This window comes from Cylas formicarius, unplaced genomic scaffold, assembly GCF_029955315.1.
Source record: "Cylas formicarius isolate icCylForm1 unplaced genomic scaffold, icCylForm1.1 PGA_scaffold_1__22_contigs__length_36826433, whole genome shotgun sequence".
NCBI lineage: Eukaryota > Metazoa > Arthropoda > Insecta > Coleoptera > Brentidae > Cylas > Cylas formicarius.
In genome coordinates this window covers 15625480-15642795 of record NW_026844264.1, presented here as the reverse complement: position 1 = coordinate 15642795, position 17316 = coordinate 15625480, and the positions used below count along the sequence as shown (strand labels likewise).

The 17316-nt window shown below is 33.4% G+C and overlaps 2 protein-coding genes across 2 annotated transcripts; one reads left to right on the top strand and one right to left on the bottom strand.

Moving 5' to 3' along the window:
• Positions 1–79: 79 nt before the first annotated feature.
• Positions 80–9608, top strand: LOC132696406 (zinc finger protein 271-like). The gene is made up of 9 exons (XM_060661218.1): positions 80–292; positions 342–1047; positions 1175–1390; positions 1444–1834; positions 4327–4384; positions 6286–6769; positions 6822–7097; positions 8980–9147; positions 9200–9608. Exons 1-9 carry the CDS (start codon positions 137–139, stop codon positions 9562–9564), a joined length of 2820 nt encoding a protein of 939 aa, XP_060517201.1. The 5' UTR covers positions 80–136; the 3' UTR covers positions 9565–9608.
• A 1416-nt stretch (positions 9609–11024) lies between these two features.
• Positions 11025–13610, bottom strand: LOC132697249 (SUN domain-containing protein 1-like). Its single transcript, XM_060662589.1, has 6 exons — positions 13508–13610; positions 13382–13444; positions 13141–13330; positions 12075–12184; positions 11685–11989; positions 11025–11271 (listed from the first exon to the last, which is right to left on the bottom strand). The coding sequence occupies exons 1-6, from the start codon at positions 13596–13598 to the stop codon at positions 11026–11028; spliced, it is 1005 nt and encodes a 334-aa protein (XP_060518572.1). The 5' UTR covers positions 13599–13610; the 3' UTR covers position 11025.
• Between the last annotated feature and the right edge of the window lie 3706 nt (positions 13611–17316).

Genomic DNA, 17316 nt, shown 5'->3' with positions numbered 1-17316 from the left:
GTCTTGTCTCTAACCGACCATTATTTTATTTCAGGTTTGCCAATAATAAATTTTCTCAAAAAGAAGAAGATAATTTTGGGAAACGATTGATTGTCAAAAGTTTTTCTAAAAACAAACTTTTTCTTTTTGTTTAGAAATGGAAGAATGGAGTAAAAGCCACAATTCTTCAATTTGTAGAGTTTGTTTGACTGAAGAAGGAGAATTTCAGACGATCTTCATGTCGGTTCAGTTAGACAAAATAGGGATATCCATTCATCTATCAGAAATGTTATCCTCTTTTACCCTTGTTCAGGTAATAATATTAAATCTTGATTACAGAGGAATATAGTTATTACTTTTAGATGACTCTTGGTGATGGTTTACCTGAAGAAATATGTTATACATGTGTCGAAGATACAATTGCAATGTATCTGTTTAAACTGAAATGTGAAGAGAGTGATAGATTGTTAAAAAAAAAATTATTTGATATGAATGAAACCCAAACCAAGTCAAATATTGGGGATAAAGTTCCTAGTTCAGTTAGCAACCCAGTAGGAAACAAAACCAGGGACACAACAAAAGTTTTCGAAGAAGATTTTGTGGACTTTGACTATCCAAATGATGACAGTGATGTGGAAGCGGCATTTCCTGAGGAATCGGCTGAAACATCTTTACCAAAAACCACTGAAAAGTCTAAGCAATTTGAATGTGATGTTTGTTTTAAAAGGTTTTCACGAGATGACTTACTAATGAGGCACAAAATTGCCCATGCCAATAAGATGCCACAAGAAAAAGTAGAAATTGATGGGACATTTAGTATGGCTGAAGATGACACTGTAGTACTAAAGGCTGATGATTGTGTCCAATTATTTTCCTGTCAAAAATGCAATATGATTTATTTAAAAGAGGCCAATCTCAAACGTCACATGGAAACTCACTCAGAAAAACCAAATAAACACCATTTGTGCATGGAGTGTGGAAAAAATTTTAGTAAACGAAATCAATTAAGTGCACACTTAAAAGTTCATTCAGGAGTTAAGCCTCATTTGTGCAAGATATGCTTTAAAGGTGAGGATGATAGTACATTTTTTGCATATATCCCTGTCTTAATATTAATTTCATTAAAAAATAAATCTCATTCATTTTTTGCAGCAGAACTGAAACAAATGGGAGATGTAGATAATATATTTTTTAGGTTTCAATCAAATTTCCAATTTGAAAGACCACCTCAGAACACATAACGGTGAGAAGCCATTTTTATGTTCAGTATGTGGAAAAGGTTTCAATCAGTTGGGCAATCTTAGACAACACACAGTCCGGCACAGTGGGATAAAGGCACATTTATGCAGCACATGTGGAAGTGGGTTTGCTAGCAAAGGAGAATTAAACACCCATCTCAGAAAACATACTGGTACAGAAAAAAATCTTGGTAATAATCCTATTTTGATTAGTGTATATTTCAAGGGGCTCGACCATTTGTTTGTAATGTTTGCAACCATGGGTTCACAACATCCAGCTCCCTCACAAAACACAAGCGGATCCATTCAGGTGAAAAGCCTTATGAGTGTGATGTTTGTCACATGAATTTTTCAAGATCTGGCATATTGGCTCGTCACAAACGAACCCACACTGGAGAAAAACCCTATCTGTGTTCATTTTGTTCCAAAGCATTTACTCAGTCCAATGATTTAACATCCCATATGCGGATACATACTGGCGAAAAGCCATATATCTGTGATGAGTGCGGACAGCCATTCAGGCAAAGCTCAGCTCTAAAAACTCACAAAAAGGTACACTTGAATTCCGAGAGGAAGTTAGTTGCATTGATGAAATTCAAGCGGGAAATAATCAATGAGTGATGTAGTATTGGTGTGTATTTATTATTTTAGAAAGTTTTGTTGAATCTCATCAATTGTAGATTTACCCACCTTAAGTTATTTTTTTATCTAATTAGGTACAGGTCATCCAATTCATTTTTTTTATCATTTATTGTAAAATCATTCCAATCCATAAAAAATAGCAAATGAAATGAACACTTGAGTTATAAATCCTAGGTTGATCCATATCTAGTTGAAATAAATAACATATATTGGTGTTAGTTATTTTAAAATTTTTGTGGTATATGGGATATTTCAAAATTCAGTAACAAGATCTTGAAACCAATACAACGGATTTACAGAATGCAAAATTTATTTTTGGTTGTTACTTTGTAGCTTTTGCAGTTTTTGAACAGCCATTAGATAATAAGGCAAAATTGATATACATAGTGCAGGCTGTGACATCCTCCCATACATGCTGCTAAATTTCACAAATTAACCTGTACTTTAAGCCCTCTTTTGAACAACGATCTTCGCACAATTAAACTGTTATTTCCTGAAAAAACCTGATTGGCTGAAAGCAAGATTTGAAAAGACGTACCCATGCGCATCAACATTTTTTGATATTGGATCCAAAAGAGGCCTGTTTTATCAGTAGGTAAGAACCATGTAGGTACTACAGTTATAGAGGCTCTTATTTTGAGATCCCTTCAACATGTCAATCAACAATCTCGTTTTTAACCAACGACGTTGTGGCGTTCAACAACCAATATGGTCGCTGGCAGATCTTTTAGATATATATATATATATATATATATATTCTCACGTATTGATTCACGGATGGAAAAATGTGATGACACTATACTCCGGGATATCATCCGTTCGCTCGTTGAACTCCGACTGGAATCCTGCATCCGACTGGAATTCTGCAAATCCTGCATCCGACTGGAATCCTGCAGACGTTTCGCCAAAATCTCACTTGGCATCTTCAATGCTCGCGCTCCGAAAACCCCAGTGTTCGAAGTGTTTTCGGAGCGCGAGCATTGAAGATGCCAAGTGAGATTTTGGCGAAACGTCTGCAGGATTCCAGTCGGATGCAGGATTTGCAGAATTCCAGTCGGATGCAGGATTCCAGTCGGAGTTCAACGAGCGAACGGATGATATCCCGGAGTATAGTGTCATCATATATATATATATATATATATATATATATATATATATATATATATATATATATATATATATATATATATATATATATATATATATATATATATATATGTATGTATGTATGTGATGACACTATATTCCGGGATATCATCCGTTCGCTTGTTGAACTCCGACTGGAATCCTGCAAACGTTTCGCCAAAATCTCACTTGGCATCTTCAATGCTCGCGCTCCAAAAACACTTCGAACACAGTCTGCAGGATTCCAGTCGGATGCAGGATTCCAGTCGGAGTTCAACAAGCGAACGGATGATATCCCGGAATATAGTGTCACCACATTTTTCCATCTGTGAATCAATACGTGAAAATATATATATATATATATATATATATATATATATATATATATATATATATATATATATATATATATATATATATATATATATATATATATATATATATATATATATATATATATATATATATATATATATATATATAACAGTGTTCGAAGTGTTTTCGGAGCGCGAGCATTGAAGATGCCAAGTGAGATTTTGGCGAAACGTCTGCAGGATTCCAGTCGGAGTTCAACGAGCGAACGGATGATATCCCGGAATATAGTGTCATCATATATATATATATATATATATATATATATATATATATATATATATATATATATATATATATATATATATATATATATATATATATATATATATATATATATATATATATATATATATATATATATATATATATATATATATATATATATATATATATATATGTGCAACACTCAAAATTTCAAGAATGTGGTAGAGGTTTTCATTACTGTAAACACGCTACAAGAAGTGAGAAATAGATAATTAAAATGGGTATTTAATTACATAGTATCCAACTGTAACTGTAAATATCCAAATGATGGTAAATACCGGCGATTTGAAAACTGAGCCCTATCACATGTCAACATAAAGAAAATTGACTTACACAAATTGTAAATGTTAAAAAATACAAAACACATTCCAACATAAAAAAATTGTTTAACTATTCCTTTTTATGCTTCCTCGCTGACATTATTATGAATGTTTTTCATATGATTGTTTAAAAAGCTAATATTTCTAAAATATTTGCCACAGTATGAGCATTGCTTTTCGTGAGTTTTCATATGCCGATGCAACCTACATGGGTGATAAAATTTCATATTGCACTGATGACAGCAGTACTTTTTTCCTTCTTCAGTTTTTGCGCCATGTGCCCTTTTATGAATCTTCAAGTCGATGGAATTTGAATATGATTTTGGACATTGCTGGCAAGCATAGGGTTTGTAGCCTGAATGTACCCACATGTGCCTTTTTAGTCGCGACGAGCTAACAAAGCCCTTGCCACATTCATTACAAAGGAAAGGTCTCTCGTTGGTGTGGTAAGTTCGAGTATGTACTTTCAAATGATCAGATTGGTTGAAAGTTTTTCCACAAAAGCTACAACAATATGGATACCGTCCTGAGTGTAACAATTTATGTCTTTCCAAATTTGATTGTATTTTAAAAGCCTTGCCACAAGTTTCACATTTGAATGGCTTTTGAGCTTCATGAGTCTTCATATGATTAATCACACCAGCCCATCTAACAAATCCTTTATTACACAGTTGACACTTATAAGGTCGTTCTCCTGTATGGGTACGAAAGTGTACCTTAAAAGTGCTAGGATTTGGATATCTTTTACCACAAATTTTACATTCATGATCTCTTGTCATTTTATGTCCCTTTAAGTGATTAATTAATTTTTTTGATTCCTTAAATTGTTTTTGACAGATGTTGCATTCTAAGGTATTCTGACTTTTGCACCTTTCTAACTTGTGATTTCGTAATTCAAGAATAGAAATAAACTCCTGATTACATAAACTGCAATTGAATTTCAGATTCGGACTCTCCATTACAGTTTGCAAAAGTTTCAAATCCACTGAGGGCTTTATCGGCACCAAAGGTGGTAGGGCACTATGGGTGATACCCTCCACTGTTTTACAATTTAAATTGATAGAGTTTTTATCTAAGTTGCTTTCATTGGAGCCTAATGGCACTAGAGGTGGTAGTTCATACGATAATACATCCTTATTCAATTCATAGTTCAACAATTCCAAGTCCAAGTTTTCCAAAATAGGTTCAGAGTGTTTTGGCAAACTAGGTGCAATATTGTAGGTTCAGAGTGTTTTGGCAAACTAGGTGCAATATTGTCTTTTGTTACTAATGACACAGAATCAACCAAATTAGTATGAATGTCAGCTTCATCTAAAGCTATATTAATTATATCCCTTTTTTGGCATTCATTATAATAGTGTTGATGCTTGATGAAATCTTGTAACATTCTCTCCACCTGTAGTATTTTTCTGTTAAAATTGTAGAGCAAAGTCAACAGTCGAAAGCATGTATTACAAATTTTATTTGGCAATCTGTTGCTTTCAGAAATCTGTAATTTGTTTACGTAAGAATAAAAATTCGCTCAAATTTTTACATACTACCTGAACACTGGAACAATTAAAAATCATATTGGATATTTTCTTTCCTTTAATTTCTTTCATACTGCCAGCTTCCTTCATACAGAACCGACATATTTTTCCCATATCTACTTTTAAAAGTTTTTGATACAGCCGAGACTTGAGCATATTATTTTTTTAATTTTTGTATTTACAATAAAAACAATTATAAAATATGAACATTTAATGTAGATTTATCGCAACCACAGTTGGGGCAAAACTAACATAAACAGAGAAAGATGTAAAAAGTGGTAGTTGTGATTTGATCCTAGCATCTTTGGTCCCTTGAAGTTAGGAAGAAGAAATAGATAATTTGATGGTTGTTGGTGGAGATGTATTTGAATATTTATTTAATAATTTGTTGCTTGGATAACAATGAACGTACCTTATGAAATGAGCTGTAGATTTTGTTTGAAGGATTCAAAAGAAATGTTAGACTTGTTCGATCTGTTTTTACGTCCCCATGAAGTTCGGGTTATAAATTTTGTAGAGAAAATAACAGATTTAAAGGTTAGTATATTATCCAGTGATACCTCAGAATTCTATTAATTCGTGCTTATGGATTATAGATTATGAGGGGTGAATTCCTTCCTGATAGAATTTGCATTGAGTGCAATGATGCAGTCAAATCTGCTTTTTATTTTGCTAAAGTTTGCATCAAATCAGACGAATTATTAAAAATGGAAGAAACCAGAAGGGAATTCCGTAAAATTGAGGAAGAGGCACTGCACGATGATACTGAAGTTGAAGATGACCAAGCAGAAAGTAATGTAAATTATGATTTAGTATTATGTTGTGGTTGCCGTTTTCTCTCAACAAGAAAGTGGGGACAATAGTGAGGTGCATAGAAAGTCTTGTGAAAATATTAATCATCATATTGGTAATGGAATTAATGATATATCAGAAGCTTCAAACCACGAATGGAATTTGAAACAAAATGCACATTCTATAGTGGAAAAAGAACTAACACCGCAATTTAGGGAGAAATACAAATGTTTAGTATGTTGTATGAGTTTTAGTAACAAGAGCAAATTTTTGAGTCACCAAAAAACTCATGATGATTCAAAACCTTTCAAATGTGTCCAATGCTTTCAATCATTTTTGAAAGAAGTGCATCTTAATGTACATTTAAGGTCTCATACCAAAAATGAAGAAAAGAAATTTGACTGCAAAATATGTGGCCAGCATTTTATTTTTGAATATCTTCTTAAGCAACATGAGTTTAAACATTCTGATGTTAAGCCGCATCCTTGCCCAAAATGTGATAAAGGTTTGTATGTTATGTGCTTTCATTCAAACAGCTTGTGCCATTGCCGTTTTAGGATGTTTAACATCTGAAAGTTTGCGTCGTCACATGAAGGTGCATGACGAAGATTATTCAAAAAAGGTGCACATCTGTACAGATTGTAAAAAAGAATTTTTATATCCAAGTGCTTTAATGGAGCACATGAAACTGCATACTGGGGAGAAGCCCTACCTCTGTCCGTCATGCGGCAAAGGTTTTCGACAGATTGGGACTCTTCATTATCATCAGAGAACACATACAGGTTACAAACCATTCAAATGTGGAGAATGCCAAGAGAGTTTTATGTCACAAAGTAAGATTTACTTATTCTATTCATACTTGCAAATATTTCAAAACTTTATGGAACAACAGACAAAAATTATTTGAAATGATTTTGCTGATAATCAATATATGTATAGAATGTTTCAAAATATATACCAAGACACGGTAAAACAATAAATAAGGAGTAGTTTGCTTTATAAATGTTGGGTCAAAGGTCAACCATTAGGGAAAAATGTTTTTATTTCTTATCTTAAAAACAAAAGTATATAGAGCAATAAAATATTAAAGAAGGATTACTACTATAATAGTATATTATGCAACAAGTGTGGTAAAAGGCATTTGACTCACGAGTTTTTAATAAACGAAACAAAAAGTTGACGAACGTGTTGCATACTATCCTTTTTCTACGACCGTTAGTTTTTGGGTCCATTTTCGTAAAACAACACGAATACATTCACCGACGTAATCGTCAGAATAGACAAACGTCAAAATTCAAAGCGTAGGAAATATCTCCGAAAACATCCGATTGCTCCCAAATCCCTGCGATAAAATCACGGAAATGTCCGAAGTGGCTCGGATTCATAGGAAACAAAACTGACTTGATAAAGTGACTTCCCGGACGCTAGATCGGTGGGTAATGAGGTATTTTACAGACGGGAGTATAAAATAGTATATTATACAAAAAGTGCGGTAAACGGCATTTGACTCACGAGTTTATTTGACACGAGCGGAGCGTAGCGAAGCGAATTTTTAATAAACGAGTGAGTTAAAAGGTTTACGGGACGTGTTGCATACTATACTTTTTCTACGCCCGTTAGTTTTTGGGTCCATTTTCATAAAACAACACGGATACATTCACTGACATGACCGTCAGAACTGGCAAACGTCAAAATTCAAAGCATGGGAAATATCTCCGAAAACATCCGATTGCTCCCAAATCCGTGCGGATTCATGGGAAACGAAACTGACTTGGTAAAGTGACACTTCTCGCACGCTAGATCGGTGGGTAATTGGGTATTTTACATACGGCAGTAGAAAAGAACACTTTCTGTATATGTTTTATCTTTTTTTTTTTAATTAGTCAGGGGATTGGACTAGACTGCACCAATCATTCTACTCAACTAAATTTAAGGAAAAACTTAGACAATGACTTTTTTTATGTTGTTGAAACTTTTTTGTCTAATATTTTTTAAATAATATTTACCGATTTTAAATAAGAAATTAAATCGAAGCCCATTGATAAATGGGATCAAAAAATCTAGTGGGAGGCTATTACTCCTTAAGGTGTTTCTTCTTACTGCTGTATTTGTCATTGCTCAGTTAGTTTGAATACAAAATACGACTAATTCAATCAAAAATCATTTAATGTTTGAATAGTAACAGTTTTAATTCAATAATGGTGAATTACATTAATGCAAAAATTGCAGATATGCATTTTATGTACAGGCGTACGAAAATTTTATTTTTGTTTGCCCTCACACATCTACATTATTTAAGTTATAATAATAATTGATAAATGTTGCTACCAAATTCAAGTGCACCCAACTAAATTATTAAAACAAAAAATTGCACGTGCAATGCTTTACATTTTATTTCTAAGTTGTAAGTTTTATGAAAAAATTGTTATAGAAACTCATTTTGTACATACATTTAAAAAAAATTAAAATGTATGTACAAAATGAGTTTCTATAATAGTAATGTTTTCGTAATATTTTATTGTCCTATCTAATTTGGTTTTCAAGATAAAAAGTAAATATATTATGTTTCCACTATTTTTGTAGCGCGATAATGGTCGACTTTTGAGCCAACGTTTATATAACAGTTTATAAACAATCTCGTTTAGTTCTTCGAATTAGTTTTCAAACACCTTGCATATATATCTCATTTACGAAATAAATACTCTCTTTGTGTAGGTAGATTAAAAGTTCATATAAGAAAGCATACCAATGAACGACCTTACGTTTGTGACGTATGTGGAATGGCTTTCAGACAATCAGCAGATTTAAAGAGTCATGGTAGAACCCACAGCGGTGAAAAATCTGTTGTGTGTCCCCTTTGCGGCAAAAGAATGTCCAAAACAGGTAATTCAAACTCAGTAATATGAAAACTGTTCAGCACTTAGTCGTCTTTTAGGACAACTTACGGTACACCTGCGGAGTCATACCGGAGAAAAACCATACTCTTGCACCACTTGTTCGAGGGCTTTCACCACAAGGACTCTGCTAACCAAACATGAAAGAATTCACACAGGCGAACGACCCTATGTGTGTCACATTTGTGGCAAAAACTTTTCCCAAAGCTCTACTTTAAAAAGCCATTCAGTTACTCACATTTTAACACCCAAGGAGAAAGGTGCAAAGCACAAGCCAGGCAAGAAAAAAAAGCATATTAAATTGGAAGAGTTTGACATAAAAACGGATATCAAAGATCAAGAAGTGATTGCAAAAACTGAGTTTTTAGTGATATCTCCCGCGCCCATACCTTTGTTAACTAACTGACTTCAGCAACAATCCCCTTTTTTAAAATAAAGACATTATGTAAATCCATCATTTATAATTCTATCATAATTCTACTACTCCCGCTCCAAGTAATCAGTTCCGGTTTTAAAAGTGTATTGATATGTGATGAACGAAAACCAACAAAACTTACATCTCGGCAACGATAGGTCCCACATAAACCAGTAAAAAATTGAGTCCGATCAAACCACGGCGTTCATCTTTTTTTTTAGATTTTCGACTGTGTTTTGGACATTGTATGAAGCACGATAAGTGTCCTTTGACACACATAGAGTTTGAAATTTTCTTTTGTTTTTTTTTACCTTCTAGAAAAGAAACTATTTAGCCGATCAGAAAAAATTCTTGAGCCAGGATACTCGGCAGATCCCGGACTATAACCTTTAGCTCAAGCGTTTTTTCGATTATATACAGGGGTTTTCAAATATGGAGACAAATCTAAAAAAACCTTTCTCATCCTAAAATTTTTAGCTGTAAATGAAAATTCGCAAATAGTGTTATAGGCCACATCGAGAATTGCAATTTTTGTATTTACTCTATTCGAGATATTTGAAAAAATCTAAATGAAAATCGGCATTTCTCGCCCTCAATCTAGACGCGATGACGTCATTTACTATTACGACATACTGCCTATTTCAGAAAACAAGTAAAAATTTTAATATCCACCAAAGTTTGAAGTTTGTCGTAACTTTGAAGTTCGGCCGAGATGTAAAAGAAGCTGTATTTAGGAGGTATGCACAATACAATTACATCGATTTTGCGTTCCTCTGGACAAGAAACCGTGAAGAGCCAGCTTTTTGAATTACAAAGCCGCATCGCGCTACGCATCGAACTTGCCCCGCCCAGCTACGACTTGCTAAATAACGTTTTCCTAAATTTCTGTCCTTGCTTTGATGGTAGTTCCAGTTCTCGATCTAGGTCGAGTGCCAGTCGATATTGGATACCTCGGACACCAAAAACGAATTTCACTAAGCGTGAATATAATCTGAAGGAGATATTCGAAATGTCTAAAAAACAGATATTCGTTATCAAGAGTATTGGTTAGGGCCATAGAGATGCTTTTATTTTAAAGAACTTTCACTGTCCATGTTATTGGTGACAGATTTACTTCAACATGAACACAACTTTGAAATTTTAATGACAACAAATAAAGATGACCACCCGAAGGTTTATTGCCAAATTATAGTTTCATTTTAGCAACATTTAATCTTCATTAATTTAAACAATTCTTCTATCGAATCATTGCCAAGAAAAAAAGTGCATTTAGAATTTGATGTTGAATGCATAATATCTACTTATCGAATTTCATTTGGAGATATGCTACGTCATATCCAATAACTAATAATACCATCATGATTTTTTGAACAGTTTAATTTCTATAAAGTAAGTATATTCGAGTCACAAAATTATTAATTCTTATTACAATAAAAAATTCGCCCCAACAACCTAGTTACAACACTTTCTTGCTGATCCAGTTTTTCCCAATTCCCTTCTCCCATGCACTCTAAATCTATAAATGCAAGTAAATTCTTCATTTCCGTAATTACTCATAACTCTTAATTCGACCAACCCGAAGAGTTTATCGCGAGTATGGTTTTTTACCATAGGAAATGTCTGATGTTGTTTCGACGTGTAGTCGTACGTGAAGCTTCCCATGAATGTCCCGTGAGCATCGAAATCGTCTCTAAATCCCTATATATAAATTATTAGCTTAATTTATGCAGCAAGATTTTCCGCATGGATGCTTAGTTAAATCATTTTTACCTCAATAATTGGTTTTGGGAGTGCATTAGTGTAGATTATTAGAGCTTTATAATATTTACCAGATTTCTGACATTGAGGCAGGTAATGCGCATGCGAGCAATGTATTCAAGCAAGGAATTACGTACGTACGTACTTATATTTTTTGACGAATTAAGAAACTATTCTGGTTGTAATAACAGCTGTTGAACATAATAGAGCTTTTATAAGTTTGACTTTGTTTCCATCTGTTTTTGAACCTTCATATAGTGTAGCATAGTAAGTTTATAATAATTGATATTTTGTGGACCTTAAGCTAGTCACAATATTTCTGGATTTACTTTAACGATACGAATTTTGCTTACATATACTTCAAAATCTTTTGGGGCACTAGCCATTCCATCCGATCCTACCAGGATCCGCGACGCGTGCCCTACAGTAACTCCCCAAACCTCTATCTCCGCCGCCAGTCGTACTCTGATGCTGCCTGTGGATCCCCGAAAAGCAAAACAACTGCCGGGCAACGTGCAAGGTCTTAATATCTCTTCGGGACTGCTCAATACGTCCAATTGGACGAGATTAAAGAGCGAGAGCGGCTTGTGCGTTGGATAAGGGTGCGTGTTTTTGGATATCTGGGCGATGGATCCTCCGGCATAGTAAGCCGCGTGATCTGATGGGGCAACATAAATTTCGTACAAAATTTGACAGACGGTAAAGTTCGAGAAAGAAAATAGTATTTTAAATCGCGGTCTCACCGGGTAAACCAATTTCGTCGGAACTAAATATGGTTAAAGCATGCTCGATCATTGCTTCTACATTTATTTCTCCTGTATTTTTTGAATCCATCAATTTTTCGAATTTGATTCTAGAACCAACATAAACTATACAGAAAAGTATACCTATTAAAAATATGGACTGGTATGCTTAGTATACCAAATCTTTTTAAAAAGATTTTAACAAATAAAGGTGGAAGATACTTTTTACATAACTTCTGTATTCCTCCTGCGTCGGTTTTTGCTGAGTCGAACTTGCTGATGTTTCGCCAATCATCAGCTCGACTCAGACTGACAGTTTCAGTTTCAGTCAAGCTCTGAAGAAGCCAACAGGATAATTGGCGAAACATCAGCAAATTCAACTCAGCAAAAACCGACACAGGAGGAATCCAGAAGTTTTGTCAAAAGTATTACAGCAGCCTGTGGAAGTTTTCTTGAAAAATTAAAGGTGAAAGATCCTTTTTCCAGTAAAAAGTTCACACATTTCAATGCAATATGAAATTAATTATTTTACATCACAAATGTTTCAAGAAATTTACGATCTGCTTAAGGATACATGAATATTTAGGTTTATATTAAAAAAGGATAATACAAAGTAACTCATAAATGATGCATGTTGTAATGAGCATATACAATCTTTTATTTTTACTTCTATAGAAGCTACATAATTTCAATCATACTAACTGGCGGTGCAAGCTAGTAGCTTTTTAAGAAAAATATTGACACAGATACATAAGTTTCGTCAAGTGACATAAATAATTACGTAAATACATATGACCTTATAACGAAGAATTGCCAATTTAAAAAAAAAGTTCGTGTAATATTTATTTTAATTTTAATATTTAATTATTTATCCTACCACCTAAGGTGTATTAATTTTTACGGTAGTAGGACGACTATATTGTCTAAGAGCCAGATGATTTATCTCAGTGCCATAACTTTTTTCATATGTTCTTTTTGTTTTTTCCTTTCTTTCTCACAACACGCAATCGTTAGAACCCAGTCTAAGCATATATGTTTATAGATAGCTGCGAATTTATCTACTTACCTCCACATATCAATACTATCTATTTGCTCTCTTAGTAAATTAACGTCACTTTTTAAATTATCGAGAAGTAAACTATTCGATTCCTTAACACTTTGAAAACTTGCTAGGTTGGCAAAACCTGTAGAACGGCTTGTGGTCATTTCTTCATCGCGGATATGCCTGTCGTATGGCTCGTAAAAATTTTGGTAATCTAAAATCGGCTTTAAAATTGATGCACTTGGAATAAATAATTAATGCTTACAATAAAACCCCCCAAGACACATCACCACCGCACATGCTACGGCAACAAAATGAGTGCAAATACCTGAAAATAATAATTAGCCGTATTTCTATTTTGCCTGAAATTTACAAAAAAACAACATTGTACCTCTCCAAGGTACGCCTTGGCTGGAGCGGAAGTTATTACAATAATAGGCTGGCAACAGTTCCGCTACATCTATTCCATCATGCAACGACATGATTTCTTTTCTTTTAACTACAGATAATATTGATCTAGATATGTGTCAAATGAAATATTTTTAGCGTCAATCTGACTTGACAGTCCAAAGCCTACTTGTTCTGTTTATCTTCTTGTGAGGATTTGTCAATGCTTATTGTTATAATGATTCTATTAACACAGTTTTATTTTGCAACGTTTTTTAATTATGAAAATGACATAACTTACGATGAACCGTCGATACTAGAATCCATGGCCAACTTGACAGCAAAATTTCATTCGGCATGCATTAACATTTTTAAATGCAAATAAATAAGTATATGAAAGGCTCCTAATTCTGATTAATGATTTACTTAAATATTAATAATTATTTAATTAATAATAAAAAATATTTGCACCTGCACCCTATCATACAAATTTACGGGGAATTTGATTGCTAATAAGAATTTTAATAGCAATTATTTTTTTAGTGGATATAATCCAGGTCGCCTAATGGTCACCGAATATAATATAGTTTGTTAAGTTTCACTATTATATAACTCAATTGCAAAACCCATGTCACCTAATTCACATGCTTTAAAAGTGGGCTCAAAAATTTCCGATTTAAGGAGGCTTATTGAAATAATGATATTAGTAGGTGTTTAAAAAGCAAAAACTTGTATCCAGAATTTGAGCCAATCAAAAGCTTAGATAAAGACTGAGAAAAAGTGACCAATGCACTTATAAAGTGTCTGAATTCCCACGTCATCTCTCACTGTAAAGCAAACTGACAGTCTATATAATCTAAAACAATATATTTTTTAATGTAATAAAAACAACATCCCCTGCATTGTACCTAAGTTAAGAAGGCTTATTCAAATAATGATGGTAGTAGGTGTTTAAAAAGCAAAAACTTGTATCCAGAATTTGAGCCAATCAAAAGTTTCGATAAAGTCTGAGAGAAAGTGACCAATGCAGTTATAAAGTGTCCGAATTCCCACGTCATCTCTCACTGTAAAGCAAACTGACGGTCTATATAATCTAAAACGATATATTTTTTAAGCTGATAAAGAGAACATCCTAAGTTAAGAATATGGTTCATTTTAAGTAAAGAAGTCTATAGCCACTAAATACTAAATTATCTTGTTAAGACGTTTTTATTATCTTAAACCTTCTATAGGGTGGGCCGTTTATCTTGGAACACAACCATATTTCGGAAACTATAAGGGATGGAGGCAAAAGTTAAATACAAAAGTTGATTAGGGTATTACAAACCTTCAATTTATTTTAATGTTGTATATACAGGGTGTTTCATTTTTCGTGGGCGAGTATCAACTTTCCTATTTTAAATAGAACATCAGGTATATTACTTTAATTTTGAATTGTATAGAAAATTTAAGACATATTTTGTGTATCCTATCCCTAAGTCTAACCATCTTTGGCATTTTTAATTTTTTAGGCGAAAAGTGACGTTTGCACGACTTAAAATATCTGCCAATTTCTTCATTCGGAAGCATTTATGGTTTCTCTTGAGTAAGTTTCGTTGTAGAAAAGGACTCGAATAACGGATTTCATAAGAAATTTTAATACATATTAATACAGGGAACGTGGAATATATGATTAAAAATGAAATTAACAAAACTGCAATTTTTTTTTAATGGAAACTACCTATTTTTATAATCTTGTCATTAAAAATTAAGGCAATTTTATATAAGGTTGAATATGCTTAACATTTTTACTTTACAAATATTTCCTTTTAAACATTTGTCTATCAGAAAGTAGGGTAAGGTGGGTATATCGGCGTTTAAACAAAACAAGTTCTAGAACGCTGTCTCCTTAGACGCGTGTTTTGTTGTTGAGTGCTATCATAATTGACACAGAGATGATTTATTTATTTATCGTTTATAAATTTAATTTATACGCCACAGAGGAAAAGATTGATATGTGACAAAATTACAACAATAAACACCGGACCCTACCTCTTAGGGAGTATATAACAAAATTTCGATTAAGGAGGCGCCAGAAAAAAAGATCTTCGACAGGATTTACCAACACTTTAGAATATATGGAATCTTGAAGAAAGAAAAAAATAGGCGTCGTAACATTTTGAAAGATGCAGAGCAATCTTAATATTTTGTTGCTTTTTGCAGAGACCCCTGAAGAGTCAACCCGAAATGCTAGATCTATATGTCAAAAGAAGTTAGGCTTCGAACGTGCCTTCAAATAATGAAATGCAAGTCCTATAAATTCTGTCCAGTGTCGAAATTAGAGCAAGACACTTTTCAGAAAATATATTTGCTAATATTATTTGGACAGATGAGTCCATATTTACAACCTCAACTAAATTTTTTAATCGGGAAAATATCCATTATTGGAGCAACAAGAATAATAAAAAACATAAGGAAGTTACAAGATCAGGTAGAACTTCTTTCAAAGTATGGTGCGCCATTTGGAAGTTCAGAATAATAGGTCCAGTATTTTTTTGATAAGAATTTTAATTCCCAACGCTACTTAGAGCTTTTAATAAAAGGGAATGATGAACTAACTGAAGTTATATGGCAACAGCATATTATTTGTGATAGACAAATTAAAGGGAAATATTTCAAAAAGTAAAAATATTATATGAAATTATATTACATAAAATTGCCTTCATTTTTAATGCTGAATACGATAGTTTCAATTAAAAACAAAGTATTTCGCATACCCTGTATTAATATGTACAGAGAATTTCTTATGGAATCCGTCATTCTAGCCCCTTGTTTACAACAAAACTTACCCAAGTGAAACAATAAATGTTTCCGAATGAAGAAATAAAAAATTAAAAACTTCAAAAACGATTAGACTTAGGTATAGGACATTGTACACAAAATGGTTCATTTAAAATAGGAAAGTTGATATTCGCGCACGAAAGACACACATATACAAAATTAAAATAAATTAAAGTTTTTTAATACCTCAATTAACTTTTGTATTTAACTTTTGGTCCCATCCCATATAGTTTCTGAGACAAGGTGGTGCCCCAAGATAAACGGCCCACCCTATACATATTGTATAAGGCGTCCTCTATTTCGCCGTTGTATAAAAATTGATGCGAATTCCTTTCACCGTGTAGTATCTGAATCTTACAGGCCTTAAAGTGTGAAACCGCGTTCCCTAATTGGTTTCCGATAAAAGGTTTCTCCGTTTACTGTAATGGCGTCAAAGTGCCAACCTGGGAATTTGACCAGATGCTCGGCTTTTGTCTCCCAAATACCGCAAAAGGATCCACTACTGCGAACGGAGGCATTTTCATGTCGCTACCCGACGATGTCTTTGTCTGCTGGTTTTCTCGGGATACGTCTAAATCCTACAGTAAACCCCAAATTGGCGAGAATCTTTCACATTTCTTCCGTACTTCTATCATTGACTTTTCTGTAATACCTAATAGCCCAACAAAACAAAACGACAATCATATTCGACAGAATAGGGCCGCATTTGATTTCTTATTGCTAAAAGCGTAATATTACGTGAACAACTGTTGATGAGACATCCAAGGTTTTGCAGTGGGTACTGAGAGGCTAGACGAGAACGCACATGGTTCAATACGATTAAACTTGTAATTTGTAAGAAGCTCTTGCTAGAAGCAGAAATAGTGAAAGAAACTTAAAATAATTTCATAGACACCATAGTGCAACAAAACCCCGAAAGAAGACTAAAATTGACTGGATAGTAGGTTGAAATAATTCAAATTTGTAAGACAAATTGGAAAACAATTAAGATGT